Source organism: Phyllostomus hastatus, unplaced genomic scaffold (genome assembly GCF_019186645.2).
Source record: "Phyllostomus hastatus isolate PE091 unplaced genomic scaffold, TTU_PhHast_1.1 phas_contig_148, whole genome shotgun sequence".
Lineage (NCBI taxonomy): Eukaryota > Metazoa > Chordata > Mammalia > Chiroptera > Phyllostomidae > Phyllostomus > Phyllostomus hastatus.
This window is the reverse complement of record NW_025333607.1, coordinates 3245273-3270057: the sequence shown is the minus strand read 5'-3', so window position 1 is coordinate 3270057 and position 24785 is coordinate 3245273. Positions and strand designations below refer to the sequence as shown.

Sequence of the window (24785 nt, the reverse complement as noted above, 5' to 3'; positions counted from 1 at the left end):
TTGTTTCCTTTTTAACAGGATGATGGAAAAGCAGGAACAGAGGCCTTCCAAAACTGTTTTCTCCAGGGAAGGAGGTGAAAATTTTACCCATGTATTTCAGTTGGTCAAAGTGCTCTTATTTGATGCTGAATTATTGGGAATGGGGATTCTTGGGTATAGTTTTTCAATAAATTATCAACTGAAATGTATTAGCTTGATGTATTTAAAGTTGGGAACTGATGTTTAAAAATTTAAGCCCTGAAATCCATACTTATTTTTACTTGGCACATTTGTTATTTAGCTATGAAAATGTCTATTTTCTTTTCCGATAATGAAAATAACTTGAAAATGAAAAGAAGAAGTGAAATTAGTGTAATGAAGAAAACCAAAGGATGGATGAAACCAACTCCCATGATCGTGGCTGGGCAGGGACAGGCAGGGACAGAGGGGGAAAGCTATGCACATGCGGGTCCCCACGGGACATTCCGGAAAAGGAGGCGTCTCATCGCAGACAGAGTCAGAGGATGGTGCAGAAGAACTTCTTCTCCCGGAATGGGTTCTCTGACGCGGGCACAGGGACGATGAGAGGGTCCTCCCGGATGTGGGCCTCACAGTACGCCAGGAGATCTGCGGCAGCCTGGGACACCTGCGGGGACACAGCACAGGTTCAGGGTGAGGGGCTGGTTCCAAGTGGCCATGTGGAGAGTGGACAAGCCCTAGGACAGATGGTGCTGTGGGCATGGCCAACAGCAAGGCCATGCTCAGCCTGGAGGGAGGCTTTGTGCAAACCCGAGGAGACACCTGCCTTCAAGGAAAGAGACTGCTCCAGACGGCAGGACGCCACCACCTGGAGGACCTGGAGCCGGCTGGAGGGTTAGGACATCCCTGTTCTCCTCTCTGGTGAGTGACGAGTGAAAGCTGCAGGCCAGTAGCCCACAGTCACTCTCCAAGACCATTTCTAGATGAACGAAGCAGAGTGCTGGCCCCGGCTAAGCCAATGTGACTGCATTTATTATTATTATTATTATTATTATTATTATTATTATTATTAATTGTCTTATTGTAACCCACTCACATGACCCACATAGTACAATACACATTATAAGCACAATGCATATATAACACAGACAGGTAGATGGCCTGTGCAGGAGCCATCCTGCCATTGAGCTGTTCCTTGGCCAGCACGTTGGAGGCTCGGGTGGTGTATGACAGTGCATTCAAAGACACCTAAATCTTCTCAGGAATGACAAGAACACCCCACAAATGAAACCATCTACAACCTTCAGTACATATGAGCCACACACATTCCCTCTAGGTTTTTAAGTGGCCCATCTTCCAAAATTTAACAGAAATTCTTCTGGTTTCCAGCAGCTGGACTCCTACAAATAACTGCAGTGGAGATGTATAATGAATTTTTCCCTCAAGTAAAACCACTAAAAGTTGAGCTGACGAGTCAACCTAAACCCTGACAAAGTCTGCATTTGTTGGGAGTGTGGAATGGAGTAAGGGGTACAACGGACATCAGATTTCCAGTTTCCCCTGTGCCCCTAAGCTGGCTGTGTGATCTTGGGTAAGTAACTCAACCTCTCTGAGCTTCCGTTTCCTCATCTGTAAAATTCAGGAGTGTTAGATACTTCAAGGGTCCCTTTAACTCTAAAAGTCTACAATTTTACCTCTAATCACTCCATGGGCAGTATTTTAGATCCTAAGTAAATGGTGTTGGGTGGAGTGGGAGTGTTTGACATCTGCAGTGGCTTACAGGACACCCATGCGGACTCTCCCAGGGCAGCACAGGCCTGTGGGGGCCAGAGGAATGACCTTGAGGCCCACGTAGCTGCGGTGGGTGCACCAGAGAGTGGGGGTGGCAGTGAGAGCGTGGCGAGTGGGGGGGGGGCGGTGCCCTGCGTGCAGCATGCTCACTGCCACCTCTCCAATAAAGCCAGGGCTGTCCCCACAGCCTCAGTCACGGCTCCCTCCTTTCCAGCCCCAGGCACTTGCCGTGCCTCCTTCATGGCCACCAGATTAGGACGACCTCTGAATTCCCCTAGCGGCACCGTTGGTGGCTGTCCAGGTCAGCAGACACGACAGGTGGGTGGTGTCAGAACTGTACCTTCTTCCTCCAAGACCCATGGGCCTGTGTCTCTGACCCCAGTGAGCTCTTCCAGATGCTTCATTGAGGAAGGCCTCGTCTGCCCACCATCCCCTCTCTAGTCTTCACTGTTTGTATCTATTTTATTTTTGGGATGTGCTTTGTTTATTCTGAATTCTCTATAAACCTCATTATGTCATCTAGGACGTATATATTGAGAGAATACAGGGGAAAGAATGGGGCAAGGTTTTTGCACCCTAGAAGGTCTAAATGAGGACTCAAATGTTATAAAGTTACTACAGTGATTGGCACTATCACACAAAGAACAGTTGCTCGCCACTGTGTGCCCATGATGGGCAAGGAGACATGGTGTTTGATGGCCCCACCCAGTCCCACTTGGGGGGCAGTCACCTTGGAAAACCTGTGCCCTTTATCCAGAGGTGAGTCCCCAGGCTCTGGGCCCCCAAACACTATTTTCTGGCTAAGAGTGGGCCCCCTCCTGCACATGACCCACATTACACAAGTTTAGGGGACAGCCACATTCAACCATTAGTACAAACAATGGCTGATAGTCACCAAGGGTCTTGACGAGCCAGGTACTGTGCTAGCTGCACCATCGTGTGAATGACTCATTCAGCTCTTCCAAGTAACACTCCTGAAGCCACTTTCCAGATGAGGATGTTGAGGCACAACAGTTATGAAATGTGCCCCAGGTACATCGCCAGCAGGAGAGAGGCCAGACTCAGACGGACAGCAGCCTGGCCACAGAATCTGGGCTTCTGTGGCGCCTGATCAGTTGATCATGAAAACCAGAGCTCCTGCATGCAGGGAGGTTCTCATCTGCTGGGCAGGCCTGCACCCTCTCTCCTCAGATGCCTTCGCCCAGGGAACTCACACGGCCAGAAGGCAAGTCTTGCACCTGAAGTTTCTTAGGTTGTTCCATGGGGTCTGGCCGAGGAAACCCTCCCACATAAATTCCTGAGCTGGGATCTGCTTCCTCTCCCCCATGCCCTGGCCAATGTCACCTCCAAGATTCTCCTCCCCTGGCTGTGACCCACACACTGTCAAAGCCTCTAAACGAGGAGGTCATCAGACTGAGGTGGCTCTAATGCATGGCAGCCCATGTGAGCTAACTGGAACCCAAGCCACTGCCTGCCCTGGGACCTGAGAAAGGGAAACTGAGGAACAGGCAATCACAAACAGCCAACTAGGCCTCCCTAAATAAGGAAACCACTTGGGCTCTAACCAATATGGTAATTTCTCTGCTTTGTTCCCACCTCTCCACTGTAGAAACTTTGCCGCAGGTCATGCAGGTGGGGCACTTCTGGCCACTTTGTGCTGCCTGGTTCTAGCCAATGCATGCTCCAATGAACTCCTGTAGAATAACTTTCGTGTGCCTCAGTTTATCTTTCACCAGCACGATCCACTGGTCCAAAGTTGGATCAGTCAACCAAAGCTGACTAGCTAAATTATAATTAGAGCTTCCTTTCCCTTCATCAGTTTACTAGTTTGAGTACTTGTCAGATCTATGTCGGTGGATCTGACTCATTCAATTTCCCTAGAGTACTGGCCAGGGGACGCTTCACTGGGGCCCAAGCACGGGAGGAGGGGGCTAAAAAATGGGGCTCAGGGGACAGCAGGTGGAGGGGAGACAGGGCTGGGCCACGTTCCTGTCTCACATCAGCATGTCTGCCTCCCTCGCAGCCCCGTGTCTGCACCCCCTGACAACTTTGCTGTTAGTGTCTGGCCTTGCTGGTTTGACACAGGTCTGATGTGGGCATTTTTCTATCACCTCCAAAGGTGACACTGCACCCAATGCCACAGTTTCTCTTTCAAGAAAAGCAACTGTTCTTAGATCGCCTCCTGTTGTTGTTTTAGGGTTATGGATGTGTCCACTTAGTTACAACCACACTCACAGTGGGGTCCTACATAACATGAATGAATACATAATGAGGTCATGAGCACCCAGTTTAAAAGTTGCTTCCACGCAATATTGATTTCCTAGATGCACTCAGATTATTGAGACATAAAGGATGATCTAAGAGCAAGAAAGTCATCTTACAACAAAGGAATTAAGAGAGTTTTTCTTTTTTATTTTTATTCCTTACCTGAGGATTTTTTTTCATTGCTTTTAGAGAGTAAGGGAGGGAGAGAGAAAAACATTGATACAAGAGAAGCATCAATTGGTTGCCTCCTGTATGCACCCAAACCAGGGATTGTATATTCCCAGATCAGGGATTGAATTCATAATCTAGGTGTGTTCCCTGACCAGGAATCGAACCTGCAAACTTTTGGTTATGGGATGATGTTCCAGCTAACTGAGCCACACTGGCCAGAGCAAGGGAGCTTTTGCTTAGCCTTCAGCCCTTTTATTTCAGTGTCCCCTGGCCCTTTATTCCTGTATAATTGAAGTATCTTGCATAACTCCTGAAGTTTGTTGGGCTGTGATCTGAAAGGATGAATACTCGTAGTGAGCATCTTCATGTTCTTATACTGAAAGGTGACCTTACACATGCTTGGGGTCTGGGCATGAATTCACCTAAATCTGCTCTTAGGTTCAGTGGGAGGGTTTTCTGAATCAGCCCTAGGTTGACTTTTATGATTGAAAGTTTCCTTCAACATATATAAAATATGGGTTGCAGACAGTGCCAAACCCTGTAAAACATTTGCCATTTTTGAACAAAACAGATGATCCATATTCAAAAAGTAAACTTTAGCCTGGTTGGAAATATAAAACTCCCTTACTGTGTAGACTGTCTCACCAAGTCTCCAGTCTGCTTTACCCGAAGTCCAATGTTCCACCTTGCCCAGAGCATCGCTGCCTCCTCTCCTCACTACTGAACTGTTAAAATTTCTAAGAAAACAGTTGTTGAGAAGAACTGGCAAGAACAAACAAGGTGACAGACTAGGTGGATATTACACTCACCTCCTCCCAGGAGCAAACTGGAATTACAGCTAAAATACAGAGCAATCAACCTGAATAACCAACTGAGGGCTAGCTGAATGTAAGTCTTATGACCAAGGACTTACAGATAAAGCCATACTGAGACTGGTAGGAAGGGCAGAGATGTAGGAAGGGCTGACCCCACTCCCATAGGGGTGCAGTTGAGGTTCTGGAGAGATATCTCAGCTGCAAAGTTTCCCCCTTAGGAGTGTAGGGTCTCAACACAATGCTGGGCTTCCCAGCCCAAAGCACCAGAGCTGGGAAGAGGCACTCACATAACATCTGGCTGTGAAAATCACTGGGAATTGTCCGCCAAGGAGGGTAGGAGTCTTCTAGAGACACAGGCTCTCTCATAAAGGGCCAGTGCACAAAATCGCATTCACAGGCATTCACCTTGGGCTCTGGCATGGAGAGGGTAGAGTGGATGGAAGTTGTATGAGGAGAGACTGGGGTTTGCGGCTCTGAGGAGCAAGCTGAGAGAACAGCCACCAGGATCCCTGTGCTGAGTGCCTCTCCAACACCTCAGGTTACATTCTTCCTTGAGTGGAGCACTCCCCTCCCTACACCATCAGCCCAGGGGGAGCAATCACCCCACCATGCAGCACTCATGACCTGCTGAGGAGTCGGCTGCCTGGACTGTGGTGTAGAGCCTGGGCAGACTCCGGGGGTCAGCTACTCAGTGGTGTAGCTTTGGGGTGAGGGCCATTTCACCTGCTTTCCCATGAACCTGACTGATGCTTCCCCCTCACAGGAATTCACCCTTTGGGCTCCAGGTGACCTTACCTGGAGAGATCACGGCAGAGTTGTGGAAGACAAAGGAGCAGAAAACACCAAACAGAGTAGCAAAAAACAAAACAAAAAAAACCCTTAAAAAATGAAGACATTTGCCCTGGCTGAGTGCCTCAGTTGTGTGGAGTGTTGTCCTGTACACCAAAAGTTTGCGGGTTTGATACTTGGTTAGGGCACATGCCTGGGGTGCAGGTTTGTTCGATCCCCAGTTGGCAACCGATCAATGTTTTTCTCTCACATTGATGTTTCTCTCTATCTCCTTTCCTCTCTACCTAAAATTAATAAAACATGTCCTCATGTGGGGATTAAAAAATATTAGGAGAGTTTGAAGGATCTTGGGGACAACATGAAGTGTAACAACATCTGAATCATAGGGGGGTACCAGAAGGAGAAGAGAGAAAGCAAGGGACAAGAACCTATTTGAAGAAATAATGGCGGAAATTTTCCCTAACCTGGTGAAAGAAAAAGATACATAAGTTCAAGAAGTGCAGAGTCATAAACAAGATGAACTCAAAGAGGCCCACACCAAGACACATCATAACTAAAATGGCAAAGATTAAAGACAAAGAGGGAATCTTAAAGGCAGCAAGAGAGAAGCAGTTAGTTACATGATACCTGATATAAGACTATACTACAAGACCACTGTAATCAAAACAGCCTGGTACTGGCATAAGAACAGGTATATAGATCAATGGGACAGAACAGAGAGCCAAGAAATCATCCCATGCCTATATGGTCAGTTAATATTTGACAAAGGAGGCAAAAGCATACAATAGAGTAAAGACAGTCTCTTCAATAAATGGTGCACAGAAAATTGGACAGATACATGCGAAAAATGAAACTAGACCACCAATTTATACCTTCTACAAGAATGAACTCAAAATAGATAAAAGACTTAACTGTAAGTCATGAAACCATTAAAATCCTAGAAGAAAACATAGATAGTAAAACCTCAGACATCTCTTGTAGCAATATTTTTCCTGATATGTCTCCTAGAAAAAGGAAAGTAAAAGAAAAAATAAACAAATAGGACTGTATCACACTAAAAAGCTTCCCCACAGGAAAAGAAACCATCATCAAAATGAAAAGACAACCCGTCGAATGGGAAAACATTTACCAGTGATACATCTGATAAGAGGCTGATTTCCAGAATGTATAAGGAACTTTTATAGGTCAACACCAGGAAGACAAACAATCCAATTAAAAAAACGGGCAAACAACCTGAATAGAGACCTCTGAAGAGGACAAACAGATAGCCAATAGACATGAAAAAAATGCTCAGCATCACCAATCATCAGAGAAATGCAAATTAAAATCACAATGAGATATCACCTCACACCTATCAGAATGGCTATCATCAATAAATCAAAAAACAACAAGTGCTGGGGAGGATGTAGAGAGAAGGGAACCCTTGTGCACTGTTGGTAGGAATGCAGACTGGTGCAGCCCCTGTGGAAAATATGATGGAGTTTCCCCCCAAAATTAAAAATGGAATTGTCTTTTGACCCAGCATTTCCACTTTTGGGATTATATCCTAAGAAACCTGAAACACTCATTTGAAAGAATATATGCACCTCTATGTTCACTGCAGCATTATTCACAATAGCCTAGATTTGGAAGCAGCCCAAGTGCCCATCAGGAGGTGAGGGGATAAAAAAGCAGTGGTACATTCACAAAATGGAATACTACCTGGCTGTGAAAAAGGAAATCTTACTTTTTGCGACAGCATGGATGGGTCTGGAGAACATTATGCTAAGTGAAATAAATCAGTCAGAGAAAGACAAGTGCCGTATGAATTCACTTATATGTGAAATCTAATAAAAAAATAAACGAACAATCAAAATAGAAACAGACTCATGGATACAGAAAACAGAGTGATAGCTGTCAGAGGGGAGGGCAAAAAGAATGAAGGGATTAAATTAAAAAAACAGAACCCTCATAGACACAGACAACATACGGTGATGCCCAGAGGGAAAGGAGGGTGGGGGGAGGTAGAAGCAGGGAATGGGGTATAAATGGTGATGGGAGGAGACTAGACTCTGGGTGGTGAACACATAGTACAACACACAGGGTCCAGCAGAAGTAACGCCTGCTTGAGTGTGGTTGGTAGAGTTATAATGTAGGTGTAATAATTTACAGTTTTAATTTGAACATTTCACCTAAAATGTCATATGGAATGTTGAGTGTGATATTGTTATGCTACAGAATTACATGCTTATGATTTTGTAATAAAAGAGTTTGTAATAAAAGGGGCGTTATTTGTGCCAGACCCTGTACAGATGGTTTATTGTAGAATTGCACACCTGAAACCCATGTAATTTTATTAACCAATGTAACCCCAATACATTCAATAAAAATTAAAAAGAAAAAGAAAGTAAAAAAGGAAAGAAGTAGCAGCCTGGGCACAATTGTGGAATTTTACCGTTGCATTTCAGAGGAAACGCGGTGATTAAAACGGCCCAAGTTAGCACAGAATCCGGGTAGCGACACTGCAATTACAGGCCTTGATGACGGGAAAAATGTTGCAATTACTATTGTCACGTTCCATGACAAGACAGATGACGTAATTACCACTCTGGGGGCGACGCCCACTGCATTATCCCTCACGTCTACAGCAGAGCGCCTCACACCTGCTTCTCAGCAGTCCCGTCTCTTCAACAATACTGGGAGTCAACCGCAAGCATCTCTGATGCCTGCTCTCTCTCCACCCCAGGAACACAGAGCAGGATCACAGCAGAGAGCGTGGCTGGGCTGCCGCCCCACGTGCTGGTGTCCCAACAAGGTCAAACCTGGTGCTCCCTCCAACGAAGAAACCCTCTGCCGGCCTCCCCCAGGGAGCCCTCAGGGCGGTCCCTGCCTGTGCCTCCCCTCTAAGTTCTGGGCCAGCACTGCATGGAAATCCTTTGAATTTTCTTTTCTTTCTTCTAACGTTGGGAAGTGTTAGAGGTCAACATAGTCCCCAGGGCTATTGCTAGATACTCCTATATTATGATGCCATGTGCTGAATGTTTGTGCCCCTACAAATGGTGAAGCCTCGATCTCCAGTGTGACAGCGTTGGCGGTGGGGATGCTTTGGGAGGTGATTAGGTCACAGAAGTGGCACCCTCATGAACGGGATTGGTGCCCTTCCAGGAAGAAACAGCAGAGAGAGGATCTGTCTCTGTCCCCACTGTGTGAGGTCGCCGAAGAAGGCAGCTGACCATCCGTGAACTAGGAAAAGGCCTCTCACCAGGACCTGGCCCTGCTGGTGCCCTGACCTTTGACTCTGCAGCCCCAGAATCGGGAGAAATGAAGTTCTGCTGTTCAAGCGCCCAGCCTGAGTGTTCCATCACAGCAGCAGGAGCTGACGAAGACACTGCTTCTAGGGTCCCAGCAACAGCTTTGCGCAGGTCCATTCAATGCTGCAACCCTCACTAGCTGGCCACTGGGCAGAGGCTACTGCTCGGCCTGTGGATCCTTGGCCACAGGTAGCATCCAGCTGGGCGTGGGCATATGTGTGAAAAGTGAGCGTTCCAACAGGGAGTCCCCCTCTGAATGAGTTCTAGTCAAATGTCCAAAGTAATGGATTCTCTACTGTTCACTATCATCAACACAAAGGGTTTTTTTTTTTCACATCAACAGTTGATTGCAGCCTTGACCACAGTGGCTCAGTTGGTCGGCTGTCCTCCCACAAAGCGAAAGCTCACCGGTTTGATTCCTGGTCAGGACACGTGTCTAGGTTGGGGGTTCGGTCCCTGGCTGGGGCATGTGTGAGAGGCAACTGATCCATCTCTCTCTCTCACAGCGATGTTTCTTTTCCTCCCTTCCCCTGTCTCTTTAAAAGGAGAAAAAAAAGTTGACTGTACACTGGGAGGTAAATCTAAGATGCCTGAAAGAGTTTTAATATCCCAAGTCACCCCACCTAAGAGCCTTCGCTATCGGAACAGGCTAGCCCTCACTGAGCTTGTTTAGAACGACCCAGGTCCAACCTGGACCCTGACTTAACCAAACCCTTCAGAAGGCCGGTGCGTGTCCCACCTGCCTCTGACCACCTCTCTGCTCTGAGGTATCCCAGTTCTCCACAAAGGAAGCTGAAATTCTTACTGTTCAAGTTCCCCCAAAGAGTAATTTATTTGGTGTTTGAAGCTAGTGAGTCGCTCGAGAGACTTAGTTAGAGGTGAAAGATGGGACTTAGAGGTGAAAGATGAACATAACGAGTAGGATCTAGCTCGGCAGGGCTCTAGAAAGTCAGTGGCATTGTTGGGGGGAAGCACGGGCTGTGAGTCAGGGGACAATGACCCTGGCTGAGCTGGTCACAGGGGGGAGACCGGCTCCCGGGAGGAGCCATAGCTGCTGGCCTGTGGCGAAGTGACTTTGTGGACACAGTTACATACACGCGTGTTGGCGTGTCATCATGTCATTATCCACTTGGCTGCTCCCTGGCAGGGCTGAAAGGACGTTTCGGAAACAGAAAGTTTCTCAGGAATTATCAGGGAGATGGGAGGCCCACAGTGCCCCAACCAAACAGCCCCTCGAAGTGGGGGGCCTTTTTGTTTGACAAATGCACCTTTGATTTAATGAAAAGATTTTCCTCCTTTTATCTAATAGCTGTTCTAGAATTGTTCATTCGTATTCCCTTTTCTTTGAATTTATTTCCAAATTTGATTGTAGGAAATTATCACCGGAATCGATTGGTTTCTAAAGGATGAGCATTCCTGGTAGAGGACTCGGAAATGAAGGGAAGCGTTAAATGGAACTGAAAACTGGGGAAAGCCGGAGCCAGGAAGGGCGGCCAAGGAGCTGGACCACGCATGCTGGATGGCAGACCCAGAGGCATGGCTCCGGACTTCCGGCTGGATCAAAGGGCAGGGTTTTTATTTATTGTCTTTTAGTAATGTCATTCTTTCAACCTTAACATCATTCATCGTCTTAATTACATCCCTTCCCCGAGCTTCCCCCTCCCCCACCTTTTCAATCACCTGCTAGTCATCTATCAGAACAGCACACCTCCCTGATTTTGTCCTTTTTCAATTTTAACCCTTTGCTTTTCATGATCATTTCTTTTTTTTACTTTATTGATTGGGAAATTTTTACCACATAAAAAAATTTATATGCAGTACTTTTACTTTATGAACTGGATTTTGTGATACATTTTGGCCTTTCCATGTTCGTATTATAAAACATTTGCTTCTGTTTTCCTAGTATTTTTATGGTTTTGTTACATTTAAATCTTTAACGCAAGCTACGGGCTGGGTTTATTCCCCCAAACTCAGATGTGAAAGCCACCATCCGTAACGTGACACTTATTTGAAGATAGTGCCCTCAGAGGGGCAATAAGGGTTAAGTGAGGCCAGAAGGGAGGGGCCCTAATCTGGTCAGATTGGACGAGTTTCCAAGAGGAATAAACACCAGAGAGCTCTCTCTCGGAGTGAGCACGGAGGACAGGCAGGGAGAAGGCAGGGAGAAGGCAGCTATCTTCGCCCACAGGAGACAGGGCTCAGCATCAGACGTCAGCCCTGCAGGTACGTGGATCTTGGACTTCCAGCCTCCAGAACCGTGAGAAAATCAATTTCTGTTGTTTAAGCCACACAGTCTGGTCTTCTGTTGTGGCAGCTCGAAGGACTAATAGAACCCATCTGAAATTTATCTGGGTACAATTAGTGACGGTCTCGGCTTTACTTCCCAAAGCACCAGCAATTCCCAGCAACATTTATTAACACGCTGCTCTCGCTGAGCAGGGGTGCATCAGAAGCCAGTTGAGATTCCCAGCAAAGAGGGTTGCCCCGCCCTGGCGAATACCTAAGGCCCAGCTCCCTTACAACCTATCAGCTGCGCCAAGACAAAGAAATATGGCCCAAATGAAAGAACAGAGCAAAACTTCAGAACTAAGTGATGAGGAGATCACCAACCTATCTCATGGAGAATTTAAAGCCCTGGTAACCAAAATGCTCACAGAACTGATTGAGCTTGGTCGAAAAATGAAAGAATAAGTGAAAGATACCCAAAAGGAAATAAAACAAAATATTCAGGGAACCAACAGTGACAAGAAGGAAACCAGGATTCAAAGCAATGATTTGGAGCAAAAGGAAGAAATAAACATCCAACTGGATCAGGACGAAGAAACAAGAATCCAAAAAACTGAAGGAAGGCTGAGGATTCTCTGGAACAACCTGAAACATTCCAATATTCAAATTATAGAGGTTCCAGAAAGGCAAAGAACAATAGCAAGCAATTGAAAACTTATTTGAACAAATAATGAAGGAAAACTTCCCCAATCTGGCAAAAGAAATAGACTTCTAGGAAGTTCAGGGAGCCCAGAGTTTCAAAGAAGTTGGACCCAAAGAGGAACACACCAAGGCACATCATCATTAAGTTACCCAAGATTAAAGACGAAGAGAAAATCCTAAAAGCAGCAAGAGAAAAGGAGACAGTTACCTACAAAGGAGTTCCCACAAGGCTATCAGCTGATTTCCCAAAAGAAATCTTACAGGCAAGAAGGGGCTGGCAAGAAGTATTTCAAGTCATGAAAGGCAAGGACCTACATCTAAGATGACTCTATCCAGCAAAGCTTTCATTTAGAATGGAAGGGCAGATAAAGTGCTTCTCAGATAAGGTCAAATTAAAGGAGTTCATCATCACCAGTCCCTTATTATATAGAATGTTAAAGGGACTTATCTAAGAAAAAGAAGATAAAATATGAACAATAAAATGACAACAAAATCACAACTATCAACAAATGAACCTAAAAGAAAAGAAAAACAATTGAAAACAAAAACTAAGCAAACAACCAGAACAGGAACAAAATCAAAGAAATGGACATCACACAGAGGGAGTTCAGTGGGGAGGGGGAAGGGAGGAATATGGGGGAAAAGGTACAGGGAAGAAGCAGCATCATTAGTAGGCATAAAATAGATGGGGGGAGATAAAAAAAGGTATAGGAAACAGAGGACTCAAACAACTTATATGTACAACCCATGGACATGAACTAAGGGGGCAGAATGCAGGAGTGCTGGAGTGAGCAGGGTGGAAGGGGGATAAAGGGAGAAAACTGAGAAAACTGTAATAGCATAATCAATAAAAATACTTAAAAAAAAAGAAAATTAAAAAAAAAAATTTAAAAAATGAACCACAGTAGAAAACTGGGCCAAGGGTAGGAACAGGCAATTCATAAAAGGAAACTTGAACATATGAAGTTAGTTTAACCACAGTGAGTCCATGAAATACATGTTAAAATGATGAGGTGTCAGCAATCAAGAACAGGTGTGCCAGAAAGGTAAGAGCAAAGTGTCAGGAGCAGACGCCCTGGTCCCCTGTCCCTATGCCACCACCGCTTTCCAGCTGCCTGGTCTCGGGCAAGTTACTGAACCTCTGCGGGCCTCAGTTCTCTCCTCTGTACAGTGGGACTCTTTAGTAGCAGCTCTTCATAGAACGGTTGTGAGAACGGAGCAAATTCAATACAAAGTTTTCAGGACAGCAGATAGTAAGCGCTCCATACATGTTGCTCATTCTCGTTACTGATATTATTACCTATTCTCTGTCAATTGGAACGGCTCGAGGAATGGCACTGGGAAGAGTTGGGGGGACAGAGATGCCACACCGCTGATGAGAGAATGAGCTGGTATCTCTTTTCACAGAGAAACTTGGTCACGATTCAAACGCTTCAGAACGTAACACCTTGTTTGACCCGGCAACGCGTGGTCTGTGGACATTTACTGGAAGGAACAGTCAGACTGGTGCGGGTTCATCTACCGGTGTGTTCACTGTAGCACTCAAAAAAATAACACCAAAAACTTGGAAACAATGAAAACATCCAAGGACAGGAGACCAGTTAAATAAATTATTGTACAGTACCTTAGATGATGGAGTAAAGAGACATTAAAAAATGACATTTTAGGAGAGCATTTACTGACCCGGATCTATAATCCCAATATACTGCTCAATGATGAATCCGTTTGCAAAAAGTAATAAGTGTACATTATAACCACAATTTTACAAAAAGAAGACTAGGTGAACAGCCACATGGAAAAAAATGAAAATGTACTGGTTACAGACCCTTTAAATTTTCTTTTTATACTTTTCTAGGTTTTCCAAAATTTTCTAAAACAAGTGCCATCTTCACGGACAGGGAAATAGCATTATTCTCAAAACAAGGACAGAAGTCCCCGAGGCTACGCTGTCTGGGTCCCTTGGCAGGCAGCCGGGCATCCTTGCCTCCTCTGGGGACACACACATCTATGCTGCACACTTACGTGTGCGACAGACCCTCTCACACTCACGGCTGAGAAACCTACACAGAGGAAGCAGCGTATACGTGAGATAGACCTTGAACACCTGTAAATCCAATTTGGGGTCCTTGGGTTCCCTGTCTAAAGTACCGCTGACCACGAATTCTCTTTTCTTTGGAGCGCCACATCATGAAAGCTCAGTGTCAAAAAATAAATGGAATATTCCTTTTCTTTCATAAAGTTATTTCCCTTTTTCAAACCGTTTTCTCCAAATGCTTCCTAACTTTGATGGAGGACTGCCGTCATGTGTCACGACATCACGGCTTTGCTTGGGGTCGCCGCCTGCCAGCACCCGTCTCCCTTCCCAGTGCCTCCCAGGCGTTCCCCCGCAGTGCCCGCCTTTCTGTCCCTGCCCTCGAGGTTCGCCGTCTGCTGAATGCAGGCTGACATGGAACAGCTCCGTCTCCCAGCCAATAAGCAGCAGATGCAGAAGAAGCCTGTGTTGGCACAGCTTGGCCTGACGGCAGCCTCTTTAGGGAAGGGGCACGCATCCCACAGACGTTCCAGCCGTGGCTCGGCCAGTTCCCCACCCTGGCAAGTCCAGCAGCTGTTTCAGGGCCCCTGGCTGAGAGCTCCTGGTTTGCTGAAGGTGTCCGTCCACATCCAGAGCTCACGCGTGGGACTGACCCAACCCAGCATTCCCCTTTCCTCTGGGGCAGGGGAACCAGGTGCCCTAGGGGGTTCCCCACGGAGAGGCAGCAGCTCCTAGAGGCCTTGCTGGAGCCTGTGTCCTGCCTGCACCCACCCGGTGCCTCCCTGGGGGGCTCCTTCTCTACAGCTCAACTCCCTCCAGGCCCCACAGGCCAGTGCTGAGCCCCACGTCTCCGCTCGAGCCTCCTGTGTGCTGCTCGGCTGTACCTGCCGTGACTGTTACACAGATGCTCTCTACTCGGTGATCGGTGTCACGTACGCCCCCACCCCGACAGAACGGCACACTGCTGGAGTCCCCGGGGAGGAAGGAAGAGAGTGAGGCTGCGCGGGTGTTCTTTCCCCAAGGACCAGAAGAGTTTCTAAAACAGTCGTCTTTCATGTACTCTTAATTCCCTTTTTTAGGACCCTGAGCACTCTTTGCTAAGCTTTTGCTTTTGGGAAGCCACATGGGTTCTTTGCTGGGTCTCTCTTGTGTGTATGACAACACGGAGAACATTCACACTTTTTAGCAGCTGCCACTGGTTCTCAAAGGGGAGCACCCACCTTTGCGGGGGACGCCTGGTGGGCTTCCAGGCAGGGTGGAGAAGAGGCCTGTGTTTGCCAGGGGAGCAGGTGGGCCCCTGGGGAGAAGGCTGGGTGGGGGCAGGTACCCAGACATCAGTGGACAAGGGTGGGGGCAGGAAGGATGTGGAGGCTGTGTGTGAAGGGTCTCTGGGCCTGGCTGCGGTGGGGGGGGGGGGGAGGTGGGGCTGGCTGTGGGTCATGTGCTGCAAAGGGCCCCTCCCTTCTACACCCCCACAGAATCAGGAACGAAGTCTACACCGGCACTAGTGCTTTTGTGTAAATGACATTTTTTGGGGGATAAACAGGACCTCCGAGTAATCGTAGGTATTTAGGCTACAGTTTTCCTCCACGAAATGCCCAGACCTCTTTGAGTTCAGTGTTAATTTTTATTACCTTTCAGCCCAAACAACTGCTTAATGCAATTATCTTTTCCCTCTGTGTTCACAGACCTCCTTTCCATTCTCATGAACTGAGAACACCTGCCGTCTGCCTTCCTTCTTCCCTCTTTCCTTGTCCCCCCCCCTCTAGACACTCCTCCTGGCTCCCTAAACCGCAGAGCTCAGAGGGGACTCTGCAGTTGGCCTCACCGAGCCGGCTGCCCGTGGGGCCCATTCTGCTTCTGCACAGATACCTGCTCTCACGGGGCTGTTCTCCGGGCCCCACCTGTGGCGCATCCACCTGGGAGCCAGCTCTGTGGGACTCATGGTGCTGATTTCTCCCCGGCCTCCAGCCATTCCTCTGCAGCTTGGTGCCCCCTCCAGGGCCCAGGGCCCAGGGCCCCTCTGCAGGGCTCCCACACAGTCAGCCTGTCCTTCTCTCCCTTCGTCTGGACCCGACACTGTGTCAGAGCGTGAACTGCTCCTCCCCTCCTTGGTGCGGCTTCCCCCTGACACCCACAGTCCGGCTCTCTTCCTCTTCCTCTCCTGCAGTGACCTCTCACCCCCCCGACCCCGGAAACCCTGGGTCTGCAATCCCCCCGGCCACCAACTCGCCTCCTCAAGGTCCCTAGCAAGGTCAATGTGGGGCGTCCTTGATGGCTCCCTGTCTTCCTGCAACCCGTCTTTTTTGCCTGGCTAGTTGGCACCAACACGCTCCATTTATTCCTGCAAAGATTCACACCAAGCAGATTCCCCACCTAAGCCAGAGGGCCCTGAAGTGAGGTGCGTCTGGCACCTAAAACCTTGGGTGAACGTCAAGCCCAAGAGTCAGTTTACAAATCTTGGTGCAGACGTGCGGAAACAAACCCTCGCCCATCGCTGCAGGGCGGGGCCGGGGGGGGGGGGGAGTGGAGTGCTGTGGCCTCCACAGGAACCCGTGTGGCGGGTCCTCAGAAAGCTGAAGGTAGACTTCCCACCTCACCCAGCAGTTCCACCGCTGGGCCACACCCTGGAGAGCGGAAAGCAGGGCCGCAAACCCTTGCGCACCCGTGTTCACAGTGGCACTGTTCACAGTGGCCAGAAGGTGAGAACAAGCCAACACCCATCGTCGGATGGACAGATGAAGGAAATGTGGGGTATCTACTCAACAGAACAGTATTCAAGCCATAGAAGGAATGCAGTCCTGGTGACCTGAGTGAATCTTGAAGACACGCAGCAAGTGGAATAAAGCAGACACAAAGGACAGATACTGCACGATGCCACTTAGATGAAGCAGGGCCCTGGAACAGGCAAATCCACAGAGACAGACAGCACGGCAGAGGTCGCCGGGGGCTGGGGAGGGGCTGGAGAGCTCCTGTTCGGTGAGAAGAGTGTGTGCGGAGCAATGAGGAGTTCTGGGGATGGACCGTGGTGAGGGCCCCACAAGATTGCATCACACTGCGTCCCTTCCTTGACTCCTCTGCGGCTGTGTCACTTTCCCTGCAAGCCTCCTGCCTCCTGGGACAGTGTGCCCCCCGAATTCCGGGGCCGGGGGGGAGGCAGTGACTGTCCTATGACGGCAGGAGCGGGCTCTCTGGCTATCACTGGAGCGTGAGGGCAGGTCTCGGTGAGGGACCTGCTGGAGGGACTGCCTGCCCCGCCCTTGGGAGCCGCCCACTGCCCCCAGGACTCTGTGTGGTGTGAGCCTCAGATGTCTGGGCAGCCCCGGTTTTGTGCCCACAGACACAGAAACGGGGACTTGGGCTTGCTGGCAACGGGCTCTAATCCCATCACAGTCGAGGAGAATACACAGCGTTTCAGAGCCTCCCGCCTGCTTCCACATGGCATCTGGAGATGAGGTGGCTTCAGCGGGCTTCAGCCCTCCCAGCAGGAGGGCCCTACACTCACCAGGGCCAGAGGCGGCCGGCACCTTCCTGCACGTTCCCCGAAGGGACATTGGACCAGCCCCATACATGGCTCAAAGCTTCGCTCCCCAAAGCGGCCCCGTCACAACATCCAGAGCTGTCTAACCCCAGAGGGGCTGGGTCGCGCAGGAAAACCACGGCTGATCTCACCGCGGGGCTCCTTCTCGCTGACCGGCATGACTGCACAGCTCGACGGAGGTGCGGGGACTGAGCTCACTTCTGGAGGCTCCTCACGGCGCTCGTGTGTGTGCTGTGCACCCCCTGGGCCCGGGGGCACATTCGGCTGCCAGGCTTGGGTGGGTGCTCTGCTGGGGGACCTTGGACGTGGAGGGCCGTGTGGGCAGAGGGGCGGCTGGAGGGACTTACCTTGACGCGGTCCATGCATGCTTCCATTTTGAGCTGCTCTACGGCCTTGCGGGCCTGCGAGATGCTGGCGGTGCTGTTGTTGGACATGCCTTCCTCTGGCCCTCGGCCCTGAAACAGCCCGGGACACAGGGTTGCAGGTGCTGCCTCCCCAAAGCCGAGGCAGAGCCCTCCTCAGCGTCCCCCGCCTGTCACCCACTGCAGGTCTGTCCTGCCGGAGGGTTCCGGAGCACAGGCCCTGGGTGACAAGGGGAGTGCCCCCCACCCCACGGTGATGACGCTTGTGTGTGCAAACACTCTCAGACCGGGGAGAGGGAGTAGCAGGTCCCAGTCGGTCCAGTCACTTTGCTGCCCCCACGACCGGAAGTAATACCTTGACATTCGTACAGCTCAATTCTTTCTTAGTATTGTAACAAGCCATTCATTCCCCTGGCAGTCCACGAAGTTAGCAAAACACATTGCTTCCGGCACCGCCCCCCCAACACCCAGGAGGAGAACCTGCAGAACATTCCACCAGCTGAGCTCCCCTTTGTGTCCGGGTGGGGGTGGGGGTGGGGCCCCAGCCCCTGGGAGTGAGACTCACTGGCCCTCATCTGTCTCACTTCCTCTGATAGCCTCTCCTGCCCTGGTCCCCACCACTGTGTCCCCTCCAGACCACGTCCTGGCTCGGTCATTGCCCTCTGACTACAGCCTCGGACCCTCCTCTTTGGCTTGGAAGCACCGTGTCCCTCCACGCTGTCACCTCAATTACAGCATTTGTGCACTCTGGTTGCTTACACGGGCTGCCTAAGTGACAGGACTGGCACTGCTGTCACTCGCTCCCAGGGCCTGTCTTCTTGCCTTTGTCCCCAGAACCTGACACGGGTCATCTGGCTCCATGCTGGCTCCACTCACATGGAAGAACGCTACGTGTGGCCCGTGCTGGGGCTGGCGCCATCGGCCAGTCACAGGGCAGCCTTCTCGGGTCCCCAGAGTGGCCGGGCCACCTCCCCCGTCCCCGGTCCCCCCCCCCCCCCCCGCTCCTCCTGACGGGCTCAGTCTTCAGCTGCCATATCGTTTCCCACCACCTCTGACCTCGCACCCTGCGCACCGACCTCGCTCCCACTAAGTGGACAGACGGCCACCCAGGCAGGGCCTCCTCAGCCCTTGTCCCCGCCGCACCCCGTGCCCACTGCATCCTCATACCCACTCAGCTCGGTGGCCATTCCCCTGCAACGGGGGCTGCTGCCGGCCACCCACCGCCACTCCCAACCGCTGCCCCAGCCAGCAGGGCCACTGGCCGCTCCAGGGGCTGAGACGCCACCCTCTCCCGGCCTGCCTCCCTGCAGCCAGTCCAGAGTGCGGGAGCAGCCCTCACCGAGGGGACACGCAGGGACGTGTGCCGGGGACGGGCAGGCAAGGGCTTGTCCCTGGGGGAGGCAGGAGGGGGCAGGCTCCAGCCTTGGCTGCCTGACTGAGTCAGGTCCCGCTGACCGCTGGGGACTGACCCCGGGGCCAGGGGCCAGGTCAGGACACTCAGGAGACACTGACGCGGAGTCCCGCATGGGGTGGGGCCTGGGCACTCTGCTTCTCCCTGAGACTCTCTGTTCCTGGCAGCCGGCCGGGCGGTGGGCCAGGCGCAGCTGGAGGCGCCCTTGCCCGGGGCCCATTCTTCACATGGGGGGACTGGCCCCTCCTGGCGGCTCTGCCCCTCACCCCACTTTCCCCTCGACATCCTGGTTCCCGGTGCCTCCTCCTCAGCACATTTAGATCTTCTTCACCTTAAAACCACCATCAACCACGAAGCAGAAAGCCCTCCTGCCCCGGCTCCCGCTGCCACCGCCCAGGGAGGAGGTGGAGCAGAAACTAGCGAGGCCTTGAAAGGCCCGGAGGGAGCTAACCTCGGGCATGCGGAGCACCTGACACCGGGCGCCAAGGGCCTGCCCCACCCCACCCGCCTCCACCCCCTTCCCCTCGCTGCCCTCAGCTCGCCAACCCGTCTGTGACGTCACTCTTGTGGCCAGCAGTGGCCGCACGCTGAGTCACGGGTGTTCCCTCCACGTGCATGGTCTCTCGCAGCGCGAGCGCCGGGACCCGGCCCGTGACCCTCAGGGCGGCATCTGCGGCATCTGCAGGTCAAGCTCCGGGGCTGATTCCGGAATGTACTGGGGGTGGAGACCCATGTGACTCGGGCGCCCTCATGTCACCAGATCGCCTTGCTGAGAGTCCCAGGTACCCGCAGGGCTCTCCAGATCAGGTGATTTTGAACTTTCCGGGGGTCCGTGATGCTGTGCCCACCCCGACAGAGGGGCTGGACTCTGGTCCCAGGGCACACTTCTGACTGGTCCCCATTGTGGCTGCCCCAAGGCCCACACAGAGCGACCAGGCTCCAAATCACCTGACTTTGCTCCTGGAGGCGCCTTGGAGGCCAGGCCCCACCCCCTCGATTTTCCAGGATGGCTCAGTCACTGAAGTCCCCAGCGCCCCTCCCCGCCTGGCCACCCCTCCTCACCTGACTTGGGAATGGGGTGACAGGGGCCCCCGATCCCCAGGGCAGGTAGGGCCACCCAATGGGATAGCTGGCAGGGGACGAGGAAACGGATTTGCCGACTACAACTAAAGATGATGGAGTCTTAAACATGTGACCCCACAGGAAGGGCCCTAAGCCCCCGACCGCCCGGCCGGGTGCCTCTGAGTTCCACTGGAAGAGCACCCCTGCCCTCCGAGGCCATCCAGGCAGCACACACCTGCGTGACCTGGTGGTGCCTCCCTCCACATACACGCGTGAGTGTCTGCGGCCCACCTCGACCCCACAGGAGGAACGGGAGTGGGGTGGACCACGCGCCCTGGCCCGCTCGCTCCACTCACGGGTGTTAGGCCTACAGGCGAGGGGGAGGCGAGCCCACTGCTCGGGGGAGGGCTCTGTCACCGCTGGGCACCCCGAGTCCCTCACTCGCAGACAGGGCCCGCGGGAGGCTCTGGTGGGCCGTCCCCGGCGCATAGCTCAGCGAGCGCCGGGCAGCACTCGGGGTGGGTCCCCACCCCCCAGGGCTGCTGATCGGACTGGACTCGGGCACGGCATGTAGACTTCCTGGAGGACTGGATGGCACTGTGCCTTCTCAGCCACCCTCCCTAACGAGACTTATCTCCACGAGCTGTTCATACATCTTGTCCGGCAGAGGGGCTCAGTCTGTCCCCCTGGCAGATGCCTGAGCCACCAGTGAGCCCAGAACCCCCACGGCACCCCCAGCTTGAAGGGACCAACCAGCTTAGACGAAAGGGACAGGCCGCTGTGCTGGTTAACACCCCCCCCCCCCCCCACCACCACCACCCAGAACAGCGTGCAGCTCTTGCTTAGGGGGCCACAGAGCTTGGTTCCCCCGCCCAGGCCCCACACTCACCAGGACGGCTCACTTCCCCTCCTCTGCTGCCCCACTGGGGGGCACAGAATCTCATGAGGGGCAGTATGAGGTTCCACAAGGGCCCCATCTGCTCTGCGGGCTGGGGGCAGGAGATGCAGACGGCTGGCGGAAGAGGAGAGTGGCGCTATGAGCACCAGGCCGCAGGGGAGGGGCCGGGACAGCCCCTCACCCCAGGCCACGTGTCACTGCTGGAAAGACACCTGATCTCCAGAGGGAAACGCTCTCACGCTCTCACGTTCTCACACAGGAGTCGTCACTTCCTTACCTGCTGAGAGGCAGCGCGGTGACACACCTGGGCAGGGGGCAGGGGCAGGCTGCTGGCGGCCGCAGCTGACCGTTGTCAGAAGAGGGGCTGGTTCCGGGCTCCTGCGCCGAGGCTCTGAAACCACAACCAGAGAGGGGTCGGCAGGTGCGGCACAAGCCAGGTGCCCCCCACCAGCAGTCCCGCTCCCACGGTGCCCACTCCTCGTGCTCGGCAACTGTCCCCGGCAGCCCCAGGACTCTCGTACCAGAGCACAGGCGGGCGAGAGGCCGGAAGGGAGGTTCCCAGCTGGACACGGCCGCCCGGGCCTCCCCAGACAGGCTGCCCGCCACCTGTATGCCCCACCCATGCGCCGCCCCCCCCCCTCCAGCCGACTCTGCCAACCAGAAACAGATATTTCTTTCTTTTTTTTTTTTAAAGCAAGGAAGGTAATTATTTTTTAAAATTCTTTAAAAATTTTTTTAAAGATTTTATTTATTTATTTTTTTAGAGAGGGAAGGGAGGGAGAAAGAGAGAGAGAGAGAAACATCAATGTGAGGTTCTGGGGGTCATGGCCTGCAACCCAGGCAAGTGCCCTGACTGGGAATCGAACCTGCGATGCTTTGGTTCGTAGCCCGCGCTCAATCCACTGAGCTACACCAGCCAGGGAGATGTTTGTTTCTTATTATGAAAAGACGTGTCCATTGTGGAAAATGTGAAGATTGAGACAATTAGAGCAAAGAAAGTAAAGATGGGTGGTAGCACCTGGTCTCAGAGACAATGCTGGTTAACACCGCACGCACACTGTTCTCGCACGGCAGAGATAACACCGGCCGCGACCCCAGGCCGTGTTTGAGAGGGGGTGCAGTTCGAGGGCTTCTCGGTCTCTTTAGAGCTGGGGACACTCCACAGACAGGCCAGGCTCCCCCTGCAGAAGGTCGACCTCTGGGGCGGGGCCACCTGGAGCGATGCTCGAGGGGTGGCCCACGGGATGGCACCGCTTTCGGCACGAAAGGGGAGGACAAGTCCTCCTAACGTCCAGAGCAACCGTCCACTCACCACCCTTCCACCCCAGCTGTAAGATATGTTGGTTTGTTGCAAGGACTTCACACACTGAGCAGAAGTTTGGGGTGTCCCCTGGATAACGGGGGTTGCATGAGCTTGGAGGAGGGGCTCTAAAAGGGAAAGAGATCCTAATTCCCCCGACAAGGACTAACCACTGTGGCAGCAGAGGGCCAGGACTCTCTGCATGTGTGGGGGGAGGCGCACTGAGTGGCATGTCTCCTCACAGGACAAAATCTGCCCTTTCTCAAGGTCACTCCAGGACGGAGACGGATGTCCGGACCCCCGAGGAGAGCAGCAGAGAATGAGCAGCTGTCCACAGCTGTCTGCAGGAGCTGGCCGTGACTACAGGTCTGTGCCATCTCTACAAGGAACACGTGTTCCCTCCTCGTTCTTGGTGAGGCCCTGAGAACGTGGAGCCTGCTCTCAGGGCCACATCAGCCTGCCGGGGCTGCCGTGCGGACAGCCTGTCTGCAATCGCCTGAACCGTGCGCACCGCACAGCACGTGCTGCCAGGTCAGATGCCGGCGCCCTAGTGACCCAGAACGAGTGCCTGCCAGCCGGCCGTCCCTGCAGCCAGACCCTTCATCCCACCAGCAGTCGCTCTGCCTTCTTGGTCAGTCTGGGTGTGGCCCCAGCGGCTGGACAAACCCAGTGGCCGCCGGGAGTCTGGGAGCAGGGCCTCTGCCCTCCTGGAGGGTCTCCCCTACCCTGCACAGGGCCACCCCCCCCACGGTACCCCACTCTGCTGGGGAGTGCCACGGCAGCCTATCCCTGTCCTGCCGGGAGAGGGCTGTCCCAGCAGACGGACCACACTGTGCAACTGAGACGAGGTGGCTGTGTGCTCTGGGATCAGGTTCCTGGGGTGCCAGCTGCTGGCAGCTGCGTTCCACCCCCTATCATTTCCTGTTTTAAAGTACAAAATACACATTGAAATGCTTGAACTAAAAAATGTATTGAGGTGAAATTCACATGGCATAAAATAAATCGCTTTGACGTGACCCATCAGTGGCACTCGGTACAGTTCAAGCGCCAATGCCACCCCCACCCGCATCACATTCCCATCAGCTCAAACAGAATGCCACCCCGCACCCCTCCACAGAGCCCCGGGCACCCACTCATCTGCTGTCTGTCTCCGTGGATTCACCTGTCTGGACATTTCATGCGAATGGATTCACAACACGTGATCTTTGTGTTTGGCTTATTTCACTTAGCGTAATGCTTTGGGGGTTAATCTACTTTGTAGCACATATCACTACCTCATTCCTTTTTAGGGCTGGACAGTGTTCCGTTGTATGGATATACCACAATTTTTAACCCATTCATCTCCTGATGGACACTGGGGCTGTTTCCACCTTTGGCTATTGTGGGCTCTGCTGCTGTGGTATTTGTATTTGTATTTATATGTATATTTGTATTTGTATTTTTGCTGGAGCACCTGCTGGGAAGCGCTGTACATCCCCACTGGCCATGTATTAGGGTTCCAATTGTTCCCATCCTCACAAACAGGTTATTTTCTGTTTTTCAAATTTTAGTCATACTAGTCGGTCTGAAGTGGAACCTCACAGTGGCTCTCATTTGTATTTGCCAAATGGATGTTGAGCATCTTTTCATATGGTTGTTGTCATTATTTACTTAAAGAACTGTCAACAGAAAGTTGCCAGGACAGGACAGACATCTTCTTCCTGAACCCCTCGAGTGTAGAGGCCGACTGACCCCCACTCCCCCGAGCACTTCTGCACGTCCTACAAGTGGGGACATTCCCTCACAAACCACAACACGACCATCAGCACCTGGAAGTTAACGCTGACGGTGATACCCACCTAACCCAGAGACTCAGTTCTGGTTACCAGCAATGTCCTTCACCGCAAAGGATGCAGCTCAGAACACGTTGCCTATAGTTTCCACATCTTAGGATGAATGTCCTTCAGTTTGGGCCCACGTCACGTTTCCTCGTGACACTCAGGTGTCATTCTCGGGCAGGGAGACCCCGGATCATTACTGCGTTCTCGTTTCCTAGTGGGTGGCATGGGGCTTCAATCTGTCCCCTCACTGATACCGTCACCACATCATTCATTAAGGTGGTGTCTGCCAAGCTTTTCCACTTTGAAGCTGTACTTAAAAGAAAAATCCTCACCCAAGGAAATGTTTATTTAT

The 24785-nt window shown here is 51.9% G+C and overlaps 1 protein-coding gene across 2 annotated transcripts in view; it reads right to left on the bottom strand.

Annotated features, from left to right (window-relative positions):
* Window positions 1-336: 336 nt before the first annotated feature.
* GNG4 (G protein subunit gamma 4) overlaps window positions 337-24785 on the bottom strand; it is a 50112-nt gene continuing 25663 nt past the window's right edge. The window contains exons 2-4 of one of the 2 annotated variants that reach the window (XM_045817361.1): window positions 21591-21704; window positions 17928-18035; window positions 337-625 (exon numbers count right to left, since the gene is read on the bottom strand). In XM_045817361.1, coding sequence (XP_045673317.1) covers window positions 497-625; window positions 17928-18014 — 216 coding nt within the window. In that variant the 5' untranslated portion in view covers window positions 18015-18035; window positions 21591-21704 and the 3' untranslated portion in view covers window positions 337-496. Of the gene's footprint in view, window positions 626-17927; window positions 18036-21304; window positions 21426-21590; window positions 21705-24785 lie in introns of those variants that run through there. The other variant, XM_045817362.1, reaches the window with a different exon arrangement.